This window comes from Scyliorhinus canicula, chromosome 3, assembly GCF_902713615.1.
Source record: "Scyliorhinus canicula chromosome 3, sScyCan1.1, whole genome shotgun sequence".
In the NCBI taxonomy this organism is placed as follows: domain Eukaryota; kingdom Metazoa; phylum Chordata; class Chondrichthyes; order Carcharhiniformes; family Scyliorhinidae; genus Scyliorhinus; species Scyliorhinus canicula.
In genome coordinates, this window is record NC_052148.1 from 189680216 (window position 1) to 189694680 (window position 14465).

The 14465-nt window shown below is 45.2% G+C and overlaps 1 protein-coding gene across 3 annotated transcripts in view; it reads left to right on the top strand.

Annotated features, from left to right (window-relative positions):
• Positions 1 to 1337: 1337 nt before the first annotated feature.
• tma16 (translation machinery associated 16 homolog) overlaps positions 1338 to 14465 on the top strand; it is a 42429-nt gene continuing 29301 nt past the window's right edge. For 2 of the 3 annotated variants that reach the window (XM_038791908.1, XM_038791907.1), the window contains exons 1-2: positions 1365 to 1768; positions 11439 to 11548. In XM_038791908.1, the coding sequence (XP_038647836.1) occupies positions 1766 to 1768; positions 11439 to 11548 (113 nt within the window). In that variant the 5' untranslated portion in view covers positions 1365 to 1765. Of the gene's footprint in view, positions 1769 to 11438; positions 11549 to 14465 lie in introns of all 3 variants that reach the window. The other variant, XM_038791906.1, reaches the window with a different exon arrangement.

Here is a 14465-nt window from a genome sequence, read left to right on the forward strand (position 1 = left end):
CCAATTATTTTTTACAATTAAGGGGCAATTTAGCGTGGCCAATCCACCTACTCTGCACATTTTTGGGTTGTGGGGGCGAAACCCACGCAGACACGGGGAGAATGTGCAAACTCCACACGGACAGTGACCCAGAGCCGGGATCGAACCTGGGACCTCAGCGCCGTGAGGCGGTTGTACTAACCAGTAGGCCACCGTGCTGCCCAGTGTCTGACATTTATAAGGTAATGCAGGAGGTGGAGGAGTTGTCAGTGGAGGAGCTGAAGGCTAAATGGGAACTTAGGGAGCAGATAGAGGGTGGGACTTGGGTGGATGCCTTGTAGAGAGTCAACTCTTCCTCTTCATGTGCGAGGCTTAGTCTCATCTGATTTAAGGTGCTGCACCGAGCCCACATGTCCGGGACTAGGATGAGTAGGTTCTTTGGGGGTGAGGACAGGTGCACCAGGTGTTCGGGGAATCCAGCGAATCATGCCCATATGTTCTGGGCATGCCCGGCACTGGAAGAATTCTGGAAGGGGGTGGCGGGGACGGTGTCGAGGGTGGTCGGATCAAGGGTCAAACCAGGGTGGGGACTCGCGGTTTTTGGAGTTGCGGTGGAGCCAGGAGGCGAAAGAGGCCGGTGTCCTGGCCTTTGCATCCCTAGTAGCCCGGCGGAGGATCTTGATGCAGTGGAAAGATGCAAGGCCCCCCAAGTGTGGAGACCTGGATCAGTGACATGGCGGGATTTATAAAATTGGAGAGGGTCATATTTGCCCTGAGAGGATCAATACAAGGGTTCTATAAACGGTGGCAGCCTTTTCTTGACTTCCTGGCTCAAAGATAGGTATCTTGGTCAATAGCAGCAGCAACCCGGGGGGGGGGGGGGGGGGGGGTAAGGGTAAGGGGAGTATTCCTTATTGTAGTTTCTATTTTTTTCTCTATGGTTATGTAACTTAACATTGTGTTAATTTAAGTTGTTGTTAATATGTTGTGTTGTTCATTGAGGATGGGCGAATGTTTATGATTGCAATTATTATTGTTATTGTTGGCATTTTATTATGGTTCGATGTTGTTGTATAAATACAAAATTTCTCATTAAAAATTATTTTTTTAAAAAGATACAGTGCGGGAATAGTGGTCCCTCCCCAGGTGCCCAGAGCAGAGTCCGGCCCTCCCCAGAAGTTCAAAATGGCTCGCTCTCCCTCGGGCAGAGCGAGTGGCCTCTCTATCTACTAGAGAACAGCAACTTTATCCCCTCACTGAGAGCATCCACTGGGTTATCAGCACGGGTCCCTTACCCCGGGGCAGAGTGAACCCCTGTCCCGGGGGAGAGTGACCCCTTACCCTGGGGGAGATTGACCCCTTACCCCGGGGCAGTGTGAAACCTTAACCCCGGGGTAGAGTGATCCCTTAACCCTGGGGCAGAGTGAACCCCTGTCCTGGAGCAGAGTGAACCCCTGTCCCGGAGCAGAGTGAACCCTGACCCCGGGGCAGAGTGACCCCTGACCCCCGGGGCAGAGTGACCCCTTAAACCCGGGGCAGAGTGAACCCCTGTCCTGGGGCGGAGTGAACCTTTAACCACGGGGCAAAGCGAACCCCTGTCCCAACCCTGACCCGGGGCAGAGCGCAGCCCCCGGGGCAGAGTGAACCCCCGTGCCGGGCCGCGGTCCCTACTCCTTTCTCTTCCCCCCCGCCGGAAACTCTGTCCCCGTCGCTGTTGTCGGGGACCGAAAGCGGGAGGGAGCTGAACCGCGTACCTTCCGGCGGATGTCAGACAGGAGGCTGCAGGATGGTGAGTGAAAGCCCGAGCGGCCCCGGGTCGAGCTCTCTCAGCCGGGCCGGACAAGGCGGCAGTCAGACGGCCCAATGAGTGAGGCTTTGACAGATGTGAACCTTCCCCTGCTTGGGAGCTGATGCTCGCAGTGGTGTTGAGGTTATCCAAACCCAGAGTCAGTGTTCTCAAACTGTCTGGACCGCGGCTCTGTGCTGCATGGACCGGGCGCAGCTATTAGTGCAACAAGAAAAAAAGGACTTTAGTTGCAGAAAGCTTTCGGTCCGGAGCTAAATGCGAATAGTCACATTGTGGAGTGAGTCTTTAGGCTGAGTGTGGTTTCAGCGCACAAGGAGGCCACTCAGCTCCTTGCCGGCCTTTTGAAAGATTTTTCCTTTTCAGAAAATCCAAAACTCTTTCGAATGTTTTGATTGAACCCACTTCCACCACATACTCCGTCTGGTGTATTCCAGATTCCAACCACCCGCTGCATTAAAGGTTTTCCTAATTTCTCCATTTCCAATCTTAAATCTGTGCCCTCCTCTTTGCAGTCCTTTAGGGAACAGTTTCTCTTTGTCTATTGTGCCCAGACCCCTCATGATTTTCAAAACCTCGAACAAATCTCCTTCCATCCTTCGCCAAAGCAAACTTTTCCAATTTAGCTACATAAGTGAAGTTTGCTCATCTCTGGGACCATTCTAATGAATCTTTTCTTGCTTTCTCTGATGCCTTCACCTCCTTTGGAGTGTAGTGGCCAAAGCTGAACTTAATACCTTCAATTGAACCTGTTCTTTACGCACAACATACCCTATTTGTATCCTTTTGAAGTTCTACACTATCCTCAAAGATCACAGTATTTCCAAGTTTTGTATCAAATCTGCAAATTTTGAAATTGTGCCTTGTCTGCCAAGGACTAGGTCATTACTATGTATCAGGAATAGCAAGGGTCCCAAGGCTGACCACTGGGGCACTCCACTATAAACCTTCCTCCAGTCAGTTTGAAAAATAACCATTCAACACTGTTTACTATCACTCAAGTTTTGTACAGAGCTGGTTTGGACTTGATGGGCTGAATGACTGCCACCTGTGCTGTAATGACTTTGACTCTGACATAAGTGATAGATTGACTGGTTTATTTAATCTCTACACAATCTATCGGCATCTGAAAATACATCACCGAAAACCTTTAAACATTTTACCTGTTATTAGAGCATGGTCATGGCCCACCAGAGGTCAAGGAGGTCCTGTGATATGCTCCCTTCTCAGAGGCCAATAAACTTTCTGCCAAAGACACAAGTTGAAGAACTCTGGTTGGCCTTGGAGCTATTGAGATACGAGGTATCTATGGAGCTGTTGGGAGACCAGGCAGGGAGAGGAGAGGGCCAGTGATCGTTCAGGTGACATACTGAGGTAATACCCAGAAACACAGCAATTAAAGAGGGCTTGAGATGGTGCAGCTGGAGATGCAAGCTTTACAATTGAAGTTCTAGATGTTTCAGTGTGACACGGTGCTGTTTATAAAGACAAGGACACTACAAATATATTCTTGTTACATTCAACAGCAGGTTCTGAGCCCTGCCAGCAGTAACCAGAGCTTTAGTGTACAGAAATTTAACCTCCTCTGCCTCCCCCATGCTAGGACTAAAGTCTGCTACATTTACTCGTGTCCCTCAGCCACACACAAGGCCTCCACACCAATCCTCTCCTCTATATGTTTCCACGGGACCAACAGCCATTCATCTGTTCCTGGTGCTGCAGACAGTTCTGCTTGTGTTGGTAATGGGTGATTTGTGATTACCTCACCAAACACAATTGAATCATCATTGCCAGCCCACACTGACTGACATGACAACGCTCTACTGTTATTGGTCAGTGGTTGGATCACCCACACGTTTTAATTTCTTCATGGGATGTGAGCGTCAATAGCAGGGCTATCATTTTATTGCTCATTTCTAAGTGCTCTTGAACTGAGTGGCATGCTAGGCCCTTTCAGAAGGCAAGACGACATTGCTGGGGGCCTGGAGTAGGCTAAACCAGAACACGAGTGAACCAGATGGGTTCTCATGACAATTGATAGTTTCATGGTTATCAATACAGAGACCAGCTTTCAATTGTAGATTTAAAAAAAATGAATTTAATGTAAATTCTACCAGATGTCATGGTAGGATTTCAATTCAATTTGCCGGAGCATTCGACTGGGTCTCTGGATTACTAGTCCATTGACATTATGACTACACTCCCCCCTATTGGAGCTATGTGCAGCTGCCTCTTTTTCCTTTCATCATTTTGACTGCCTGTGAGAAAACAACTGATTTTAAATACAAAAGCAGAAAATACTGGACAATCACAGGAGGCCTGACAGTATCTGGGGAGAGAGAAGGGAGCTAACATTGAGTCTTGATGACTTTATCAAACCTGCTGCGATTGTCCAGTATTTTCTGGTTTTGTTTCAGATTTATTCTGATTTTAGATATCTATCATGAACTGACGAGAGAGACTTAATTTTACTTAGAAATCACGTGTCGATAAATTTGCCAACAGCCCCATAATACTTCACAAGGGAAGAAAAAACAACCATGTGATTTAAAGTGAGATATTTGATCAGTGAATGATAGCATCATGGCATCATTACTGAAACTAGTTTTCAATTTCAGATTTTTAAATTAATAGTAATAGACTTTATTATTTGAATTTAAATTTCACTTGATGTTGTGGGGGGATATGAAATTCAGCTCCTAGTACACTAGCCTGGTCACCACCGTCTCCCATAAAATCATGGAAAATTTCAATATTGATCATTCAGATTTGATCAGAACATCTCCCTGGGGTGCACCACGTCTCAAGTAACTTCGGAAATCTTTAAGTTGTACCTACTGAAGACAAGAGCGGGACTTGACTAGAGTACTGCAGCTCTTGCTCTCCATTTGGCCTTGAATGTAGGTTGACACTTTATCTCTGTTTTCTCTGCATAACCTCTGCTTCCTTTGGGACAGCAGTCATTTGCTGCGCAACTTTCTGATTGAAAGTTTCTGCTTATGAACTAATTCCAAGCCACAACCCACAGCATGACCACTGATGTTATTCCATTCTAATTCGCCTAAATGAGGTGAGACTAATTCTTATCATAGAATTTACAGTGCAGGAGGCCATTCAGCCCTTCGAGTCTGCACCGTCCTTGGAAAGAGCACTCTACTTAAGCCCCACACCTCCACCCTATCCCCTTTATCCCTGTAACTCAACCTAACCTTTTTGGACACCAAAGGCAATTTAGAATGGCCAATCCACCTAATTTACACATCTTTGGACTGGGAGGAAACTGGAGCACCTGGAGGAAACCCACGTAGACACTGGGAGAACGTGCAGACTCCACAGTGACTAATGGGCTTATTATGATCAAGCCGTGATTGGTCTAGGTGGACATGATCAGTTTTTAATTGGTTTTTCGAGAGTAATGGGTCATTATCCCCTGACTGGCCCTCTAAAGCGTTAGAACATACAACATAGAACATTGCAGCGCAGTACAGGCCATTCGGCCCTCGATGTTGCGCCGACCGTGAAACCCCTCTAAAGCCCATCTACTCTATTCCCTTATCATCCATATGTCTATCCAATGACCATTTGAATGCGTTTAGTGTTGGCGTGTCCACTACTGTTGCAGGCAGGGCATTCCACGCCCTTACTACTCTCTGAGTAAAGAATCTACCTCTGACATCTGTCCTATATCTATCTCCCCTCAATTTAAAGCTATGTCCCCTCGTGCTAGACATCACCATCCGAGAACAAAGGCTCTCACTGTCCACCCTATCTAATCCTCTGATCATCTTGCATGCCTCAATTAAGTCATCTCTTAACCTCTTCTCTAATGAAAACAGCCTCAAATCCCTCAGCCTTTCCTCATAAGTGCTTCCCTCCATACCAGGCAATATCCTAGTAAATCTCCTCTGCACCCTTTCCAATGCTTCCACATCCTTCCTTTCATGCGGCGACCAGAACTGCATGCAATACTCCAAATGCGGCCGCATCAGAGTTTTGTACAACTGCAACATGACCTCATGGCTCCGAAACTCAATTCCTCTACCAATAAAAGTTAACACACCGTACGCCTTCTTAACAACCCTCTCAACCTGGGTGGCTACTTTCAGGGATCTATGTACATGGACACCAAGCCCCTTTGCTCATCCACGCTACCAAGAATCTTACCATTAGCCCAGTATGCTGTCTTCCTGTTATTCCTTCCAAAATGAATCACCTCGCACTTCTCTGCATTAAACTCCATTTGCCACCTGTCAGCCCAGCTCTGCAGCTTATCTATGTCCCTCTGTAACTTGTAACATCCTTCTGCACTGTCCACAACTCCACCGACTTTAATGTCATCTGCAAATTTACTCACCGATCCTTCTACGCCCTCCTCCAGGTCATTTATAAAAATGACAAACAGCAGTGGCCCCAAAACAGATCCTTGTGGTACGCCACTAATAACTTGGCTCCAGGCTGAACATTTCCCATCAACCATCACCCTTTGTCTTTTTCCAGCTAGCCAATTGCTGATCCAAACTGCTAAATCACCCTGAATCCCATGCCTCCGTATTTTCTGCAATAGCCTACCGTGGGGAACCTTATCAAACTCTTTACTGAAATCCATATACACCACATCAACTGCTTCACCCTCATCCACCTGTTTGGTCACCTTCTCAAAGAACTCAATAAGGTTTGTGAGGCACGACCTACCCTTCACAAGAATCTCAGATCAAATTATTCCTTTCCAGATGATTATACATGAAAATGAAATGAAATGAAAATCGCTTATTGTCACGAGTAGGCTTCAATGAAGTTACTGTGAAAAGCCCCTAGTCGCCACATTCCGGCGCCTGTCCGGGGAGGCTGGTACGGGAATCGAACCGTGGTGCTGGCCTGCTTGGTCTGCTTTAAAAGCCAGCGATTTAGCTGAGTGAGCTAAACCAGCCCCTATATCCGATCTCTTATAAACCTTTCCAAGACTTTTCCCACAACAGAAGTAAGGCTCACTGGTCTATAGTTACCGGGGTTGTCTCTGCTCCCCTTCTTGAATAAGGGGACAACATTTGCTATCCTCCAGTCTTCTGGCACTATTCCTGTAGACAAAGATGACTTAAAGATCAAAGCCAAAGGCTCAGCAATCTCCTCCCTAGCTTCCCAGAGAATCCTAGGATAAATCCCATCCGGCCCAGGGGACTTATCTATTTTAACACTTTCCAGAATCGCGAACACCTCCTCCTTCTGAACCTCAAGCTCTTCTAGTCTAGTAGCCTGTATCCCAGTATTCTCCTCGACAACATTGTCTTTTTCCTGTGTGAATACTGACGAAAAATAGTCATTTAGCACCTCTCCTATTTCCTCGGACTCGACGAACAACTTCCCACTACTGTCCTTGACTGGCCCTACTCTTACCTTAGTCATTCTTTTATTCCTGACATATCTATAGAAAGCTTTAGGGTTATCCTTGATCCTACCTGCCAAAGACTTCTCGTCCCCTCCTGGCTCTTCTTAGCTCTCTCTTTAGATCCTTGTTGTTTGTTTGTGTTACTTCTTGCAACGATAAAATTATGTTTTGATATCTCGTCAATTTATTCAGGATAGGGCAAAATATGTTGTTCATGTCCCGTGATTGATATCTTGAGCTCAGCATCTCAAACCCTTGTTTAATTGATATTAAATCAGATCCCTATCAGTGACTCTGTTTTGGACAGCTTAATTCAGGTTGCTGTTACTTTTCCCTGTTGTTACTTGAAATTTACAACTTTACTTTTAAAAGAAATAATAGAATAGTAAAGTTGCTCTTAACCTTAAAATTAATAAAGAATTTTACAAAGTACTGATATAATGTATGCAATAAAATGTACAGAATACAAGTGAGAATAGTTTTCATGTCTGCTTTTACTTGAGATAAAACAGTATGCAGTGTCCAAGAACGTGAATTCATTGGATGTCAAATTGATCTATAGGACTTCATTAAAACAGGGGTTATCAATGTGTTTCTGATGAGAAAATTGCTTTGCTACAGTATGTTTTTGTTGTATCTGTCAGTGCTTGGTGTAAGTCACTTAAACCTGCAGAATAATTTTGTAAAGCTACAAAGTTACAGAAGTTAGACAAAGTCTATATAACACACATAGCAATGCTTAAAAGTGATTGGTCTGCTAAATATAATGTAGTACATTCGACTAACATATTAAAATTTAAAAGAACTGCAGAGTTACAAAAGGTAATTACAAACTTGCAAAATCAAAGATTATGACGTGGTGTGAAAGAAGTGACTTTCCCTGAAGTATCACAAGTTGAACTGCACTAGTGCACAAGGGTGGCATAGTGGTTCGCACTGCTGCTTTACAGCGCCAAGGACCCAGGTTCGATTCCAACCTTGGGTAATTGTGTGGAGTTTGCGACTACTGAGGTAGTATGGGCCGAAGTTAGGAACAGGAGAGGAGAGGTCACCCTGTTGGGAGTTGTCTATAGACCTCCGAATAGTTCCAGAGATGTAGAGGAAAGGATTGCAAAGATGATTCTCGACAGGAGCGAGAGTAACAGGGTAGTTGTTATGGGGGACTTTAACTTTCCAAATATTGACTGGAAATACTATAGTTTGAGTACTATAGATGGGTCAGTTTTTGTGCAGTGTGTGCAGGAGGGTTTTCTGACACAGTATGTAGACAGGCCAACAAGGAGCGAGGCCACATTGGATTTGGTACTGGGTAATGATTGGCCAGGTGTTAGATTTAGATGTAGGTGAGCACTTTGGTGATAGTGATCACAACTCGGTTATGTTTACTTTAGCAATGGGCAGGGATAGGTATAAACCGCAAGGCAAGAATTATAGCTGGGGGAAAGGCAATTATGATGCTATTTGGCAAGATTTCGGATGTATAGGATGGGGAAGGAAACTGCAGGGGATGGGTACAATCGAAATGTGGAGCTTTTTCAAGGAACAGCTACTGCGTGTCCTTGATAAGTATGTACCTGTCAGGCAGTGAGGAAGTTGTCGAGGAAGGGAACCGTGGTTTACTAAGGAAGTTGAAGCACTTGTCAAGAGGAAGAAGAAGGCTTATGTTAGGATGAGACATGAAGGCTCAGTTAGGGCACTTGAGAGTTACAAGTTAGCCAGGAAGGACCTAAAGGGAGAGTTAAGAAGAGCGAGGAGAGGACACGAAAAGTCGTTGGTGGATTGGATCAAGGAAAACCCTAAGGCTTTCTATAGGTATATCAGGAACAAAAGAATGACTAGAGTAAGATTAGGGCCAATCAAGGATAGTAGTGGAAAGTTGTGTGTGGAATCAGAGGAGATAGGGGAAGGGTTAAATGGATATTTTTCATCAGTGTTTACACTGGAGAAAGACAATGTTGTCAAGGAGAATACTCAGGTTCAGTCAACCAGGCTAGATAGAATTGAGGTTCAAAAGGAGGAGGTGTTATCAATTTTGGAAAGTGTAAAAATAGATAAGTCCCCTGGGCCAGATGGGAATTATCCTAGGATTCTCTGAGAAGCCAGGGAGGAGATTGCAGAGCCTTTGTCCTTGATCTTTGTGTCGTCTTTGTCGACAGGAATAGTGCCGGAAGACTGGAGGATAGCAAATGTTGTCCCCTTGTTCAAGAAGGGGAGTAGAGACAACCCTGGTAATTATAGACCTGTGAACCTTATTCGGTTGTGGATAAAAGGTTGGAAAAGGTTATAAGAGATGGGGTTTATAATCATCTTGAAAAGAACAAGTTGATTAGCGATAGTCAACACGGTTTTGTGAAGGGTAGGTCATGCCTCACAAACCTTATTGAGTTTTTTGAGAAGGTGACCAAACAGGTGGATGAGGGTAAAGCGGTTGATGTGGTGTATATGGATTTCAGTAAGGCGTTTGATAAGGTTCCCCACGGTAGGCTATTGCAGAAAATAAGGAAGTATGGGATTGAAGGTGATTTAGCGGTTTGGATCAGTAATTGGCTAGCTGAAAGAAGACAGAGGGTGGTGGTTGATGGCAAATGTTCATCCTGGAGTTCAGTTACTAGTGGTGTACCGCAAGGATCTGTTTTGGGGCCACTGCTGTTTGTCATTTTTATAAATGACCTGGAAGAGGGTGTAGAAGGATGGGTTAGTAAATTTGCAGATGACACGAAGGTCGGTGGAGTTTTGGATAGTGCTGAAGGATGTTATAGGATACAGAGGGACATAGATAAGCTGCAGAACTGGGCTGAGAGGTGGCAGATGGAGTTTAATGCGGAAAAGTGTGAGGTGGTTCACTTTGGAAGGAGTAACAGGAATGCAGAGTACAGGGCTAATGGCAAGATTCTTGGTAGTGCAGATGAACAGAGAGATCTCAGCATCCAGGTACATAAATCCCTGAAAGTTGCCACCCAGGTTAATAGGGCTGTTAAGAAGGCATATGGTGTGCTAGCCTTGTATCAGTAGCCACAAGGTCATGCTGCAGCTGTACATAACTCTGGTGCGGCTGCTCCTGGAGTACTGTGTGCAGTTCTGGTCACCACATTATAGGAGGGATGTGGAAGCTTTGGAAAGGGTTCAGAGGAGATTTACTAGGATGTTGCCTGGTATGGAGGGAAGGTCTTACGAGGAAAGGCTCAGGGACTTGAGGTTGTTTTCATTAGAGAGGAGAAGGCTGAGAGGTGACTTAATAGATACATATGAGATAGTCAGAGGGTTCGATAGGGTGGACAGTGAGAGTCTTTTTCCTCGGATGGTGATGACCAACACGAGGGGACATAGCTTTAAATTGAGGGGTGGTAGATATAGGACAGATGTCAGAGGCAGTTTCTTTACTCAGAGAGTAGTAGGGGTGTGGAACGCCCTGCCTGCAACAGTAGTAGACTCGACAACTTTAAGGGCATTTAAGTGGTCACTGGATAGACATATGGATGAAAATGGAATAGTGTAGGTCAGATAGGCTTCAGATGGTTTCACAGGTCGGCGCAACATCGAGGGCCGAAGAGCCCGTACTGCGCTGTAATCTTCTATGTTCTATGTTCTCCCTGTGGCTGCGTGGGTTTCCTCCCACAGTCCAAGCATGTGCAGGTTGGACTGATAGGCCATGCTAAATTGCCCCATAATGTCCAGAAGGTTGGTTGGGGTTGTGGGGATGGGTAGTGGTGTGGGCCTAGTCAGGGTGCTCTTTCCGAGGGTCGGTACAGACTCGATGGGCCAAATGGCCTTCTGTACTGCAGTGATTCTATGATTCTAAGGCTGAACAGAACTGATAATTTTAATTGTGAGGGAGGTAGATAGCTCTGTGCCAGTAATTGGTCAGCCTTGATATTTTGCATCACCGCCGTATGTTGTTTGTTTGTCCCTTGCCAAGTTTGAGTGTGATGCTATAACCAAGTCATCTGCACAGCCCCAGAATTCAACATAAAACTATATTGCGTTGACTTGCCTTGATTGTGTGTAAGCTAAACTAAAACTGATCATTAAACATCAATTTCCCTGCAGTCCACACTGCTTTAACAATAAGAGCTTTATTTTGACTGATGTACAGAAAAGCAATCCTACAAAATCAACAATTGTCTCGTTCTTTCAGTGCAGAAGACCTAATCTGGTTATAAACTGCTTAGCAGGCTCTTCATCTCGTAAATTGAGGACTCAAAACTAAACACAAGTTCCTGAGCAAGATGAGATATCAGTACCTCTTTTGAAATTTCCTTTTGTTTTTAATAGCCAAAAGCACCGAAGACTAAGAAAGGTCCGGAGCACAAGGTTATCCACCCATATAGCAGAAAGGCTGCTCAAATGGTGCGCGAGACACATAAGCAAGAAAAAAAAGATAAGTATGTGATCGTGTGCTGTTGCAGTTACCTAAGACATTGCTCTGTGAAACACCAGTGAGCATTCTTTCAATCAAAAACTTTTTTTCGAGACTTTTTCCCCCATTGTGTACGACTGTTCAGTCAGCATTGTTTTCCTGTTGGGAATTGGGTGTATTGTCTTAATAGACTTACCAAAGCCGTTGTAGACACTGCAAATGTTCGATTATTTTCGTATGAAATATTAAACCAATTACTGATGAAAAGTATCTTGTGTTTAGTTACATCAGATGAATATTGTACCAGTTAAAAGATCAAATCTTTGCACCTTCATTCATTTTTTTTGAAAAGCTCAGTAACTGTCTGGGAAATTGTACCTTTGTTGTTCTTTGATTATGCATTGTGAGTTTGGCTTCCTGCCCCTTCAATTAGCTTGACTGTATGTTAGCCTATGTATATCTCTGGTGCCGTCCCAATCGTCCATCATTTGTTTCTCCTCCATAAGCTGTTCATACTTGATTATTTTTCTCAACTGCCATTCCAAACTCATTACTGAGAGAGACGCATACAAGTCGAGGTTATTTCAATACTGTCTCCTGCTGTCTCCAGGCAGATTCATGACAATTAGCATATATAGGTGATAGGGTAATTAATGGAAGACAAAGTTGGAATGAGAAGGGCATTTTCAGGATGGTAACTTGTAATTAATGGGGTGCCACAACAGTGCTGGGGCCATGATTATTTATGACATATATTAATTATTTGGACGAGGGAACTGAATGCACTCTTGCCAGGTTTGAGGATGACACAGAGTCTACAAAGTTTAGACCGGTTAAGTGAATGCGCAAAAACGCGACAGATGAAATATCACGGCTGGTGTGCTCCAAAACCCCAGCTAAGTGTTATTGCCGGCGTAAACACCGGAGTGTTTCACGCCGGCATCAACGGGCCTCTTGGCCTAGCGATTCAGTGGCCTACAGTGGGCCAGCATGGTGCCGGAGTGCTCCACACTGCTCCGGTGCTGATACACGGCACTGCACCTCCGGTGCGGGTCCGCGAATGTGCGCGGCGGCCGTTTCCGCGTTGGTGCATGTGTGTGGTGGCCGCCTCTGCGCTGGTGCCGCGCAACAAGATGTAGCGCCACAGCGCGGAAGAAGGTAGGGCCCTCACGGATCGTGTGCGCCCGCCACTCGGTAGCCCCCGATTGCAGGCCTGGCCGTCATGCAACCCCCCCCCCCCCCAAAGCAGGACGGCCACCGTGGTCGCGGGTCCAAGCTCCTGGCGGGTGGTACCATATGTGAACCACGACGGCGGAACTCAACCGTGGAGATTCGCCGCGGAGGCCTCTTTCAACGGACCCCGACCGGCGGCGTGTCAACCGCGCGCGCACGACTGCCGCTGCTTCTCCGGTTGTCGGAGAATCGTGTCCCGGCGTCAGAACAGCGTGGCGGGAATTTTCGTCGTCACCGCCGATTCTCCAACCCGGCGCAGGCTCAGAGAATCTTGGCCCACGTATTAGAATGTAAAGTTATGCATTTGGTAGGGTAAAGGTACTGAATATTATTTAATTGGAGAAAGGCTGCAGAAAAATGCAGCACAGAAGGATTTGGGGATCCTCGTGCATAAATCACGAAGCAAGCATGCAAGTTCAGCAGATAATAGGGATGGCAACTGGAATGTTAGCCTTTATTTCACAGAACAGGGAAATCTTGCTGAAACTATACAAGACGCTAGTTAGACTATACTTGCAATACTGTGAACAGTTTTGGCCCCCATATTTAAGGGAAGATATAATGGCATTGGAGGCAGTCCAGAGAAGATTCAACAGGTGGATCTTGGGTATTGAGGAATTTTATTTTGAGGAGAGATTGGGTAGGTTGTGCCTGTACTCACTGGAGTTTTGAAGAATGAAAGACAACCTTATTGAGACTGAGGAGATTCTCGGGGTTTGACAGGGTAGATACTGACAGGTTGTTTCCCCTTATGGGAGAGTCTAGAACCTGAGGGCATAATCTCAGAGTAAGGAGTCACCCATTTAAGATAGAGATAAGGAGGAATGTCTTCTCTTGAAAGGTGGAATTTGTGGAATTTTTTACCACAGAGGGCTGTGGAGGCTGGATAGGTAAATATGTTCAAGGTTGAGGTCGAAGATTTTTAATCCGGAAGGGAATCATGAGTTATGTGGGTAAAGCAGGATAGTGGAGTTGGGATTATCATATCAGATCAACCATGATCTTATTGAATGGCGGAGCACACTCGATGGGTCGAATGGCCTACTTCTCTCCTACGGCTTATGGTGCTGATCAAGCGAGTTGTTTTGTCATGGATGGTGTTGAGTTTCTTACCTGATTTTGGAGCCACACTCATCCTGACAGTTGTATTCCATCACACTCCTGATTTATACCGTCTTACTGTGATACGGATTGTGGGGCCCAGCTGATCTCTGACACCTCGCCAATCTGCTTATTCTTCAAGGCTCATTCTGGACACCTACCTTTACCAGATTATTGACCATTTATCTTACAGTCACTGTTCACACCTGTAGCTGTTCAATATCAATATGGGTTGAGTAGGAACTCTGGATGATATTTTTTTCCCTCCAGTCCCACGTGCTGTTGTAGAAAATTTACTATAATCTATTGAAATTAGACAAATTAACATAAAATGGGATAAAACCTAGGACCATTCTGATCATTTTGTCTCAATTCCACAGTGGACAGTGTGCCTACCAATCAGGAGAACTGTAATTCTTGATAACCAAGAATCAAATAGTGTTAGGAAAGTTTTCTTTGAATAAATGAGATGTTTAAATTCTACACTTAAATGGCAGAACCTTGGATTATTAACAGTATGACGTGCTTAACTCATTGTAAATGTTGCTGGGTGTAACTGGTAGTTATGGTTTTACATTATGTTTGACAAAATTCACAAGTTTGATCTA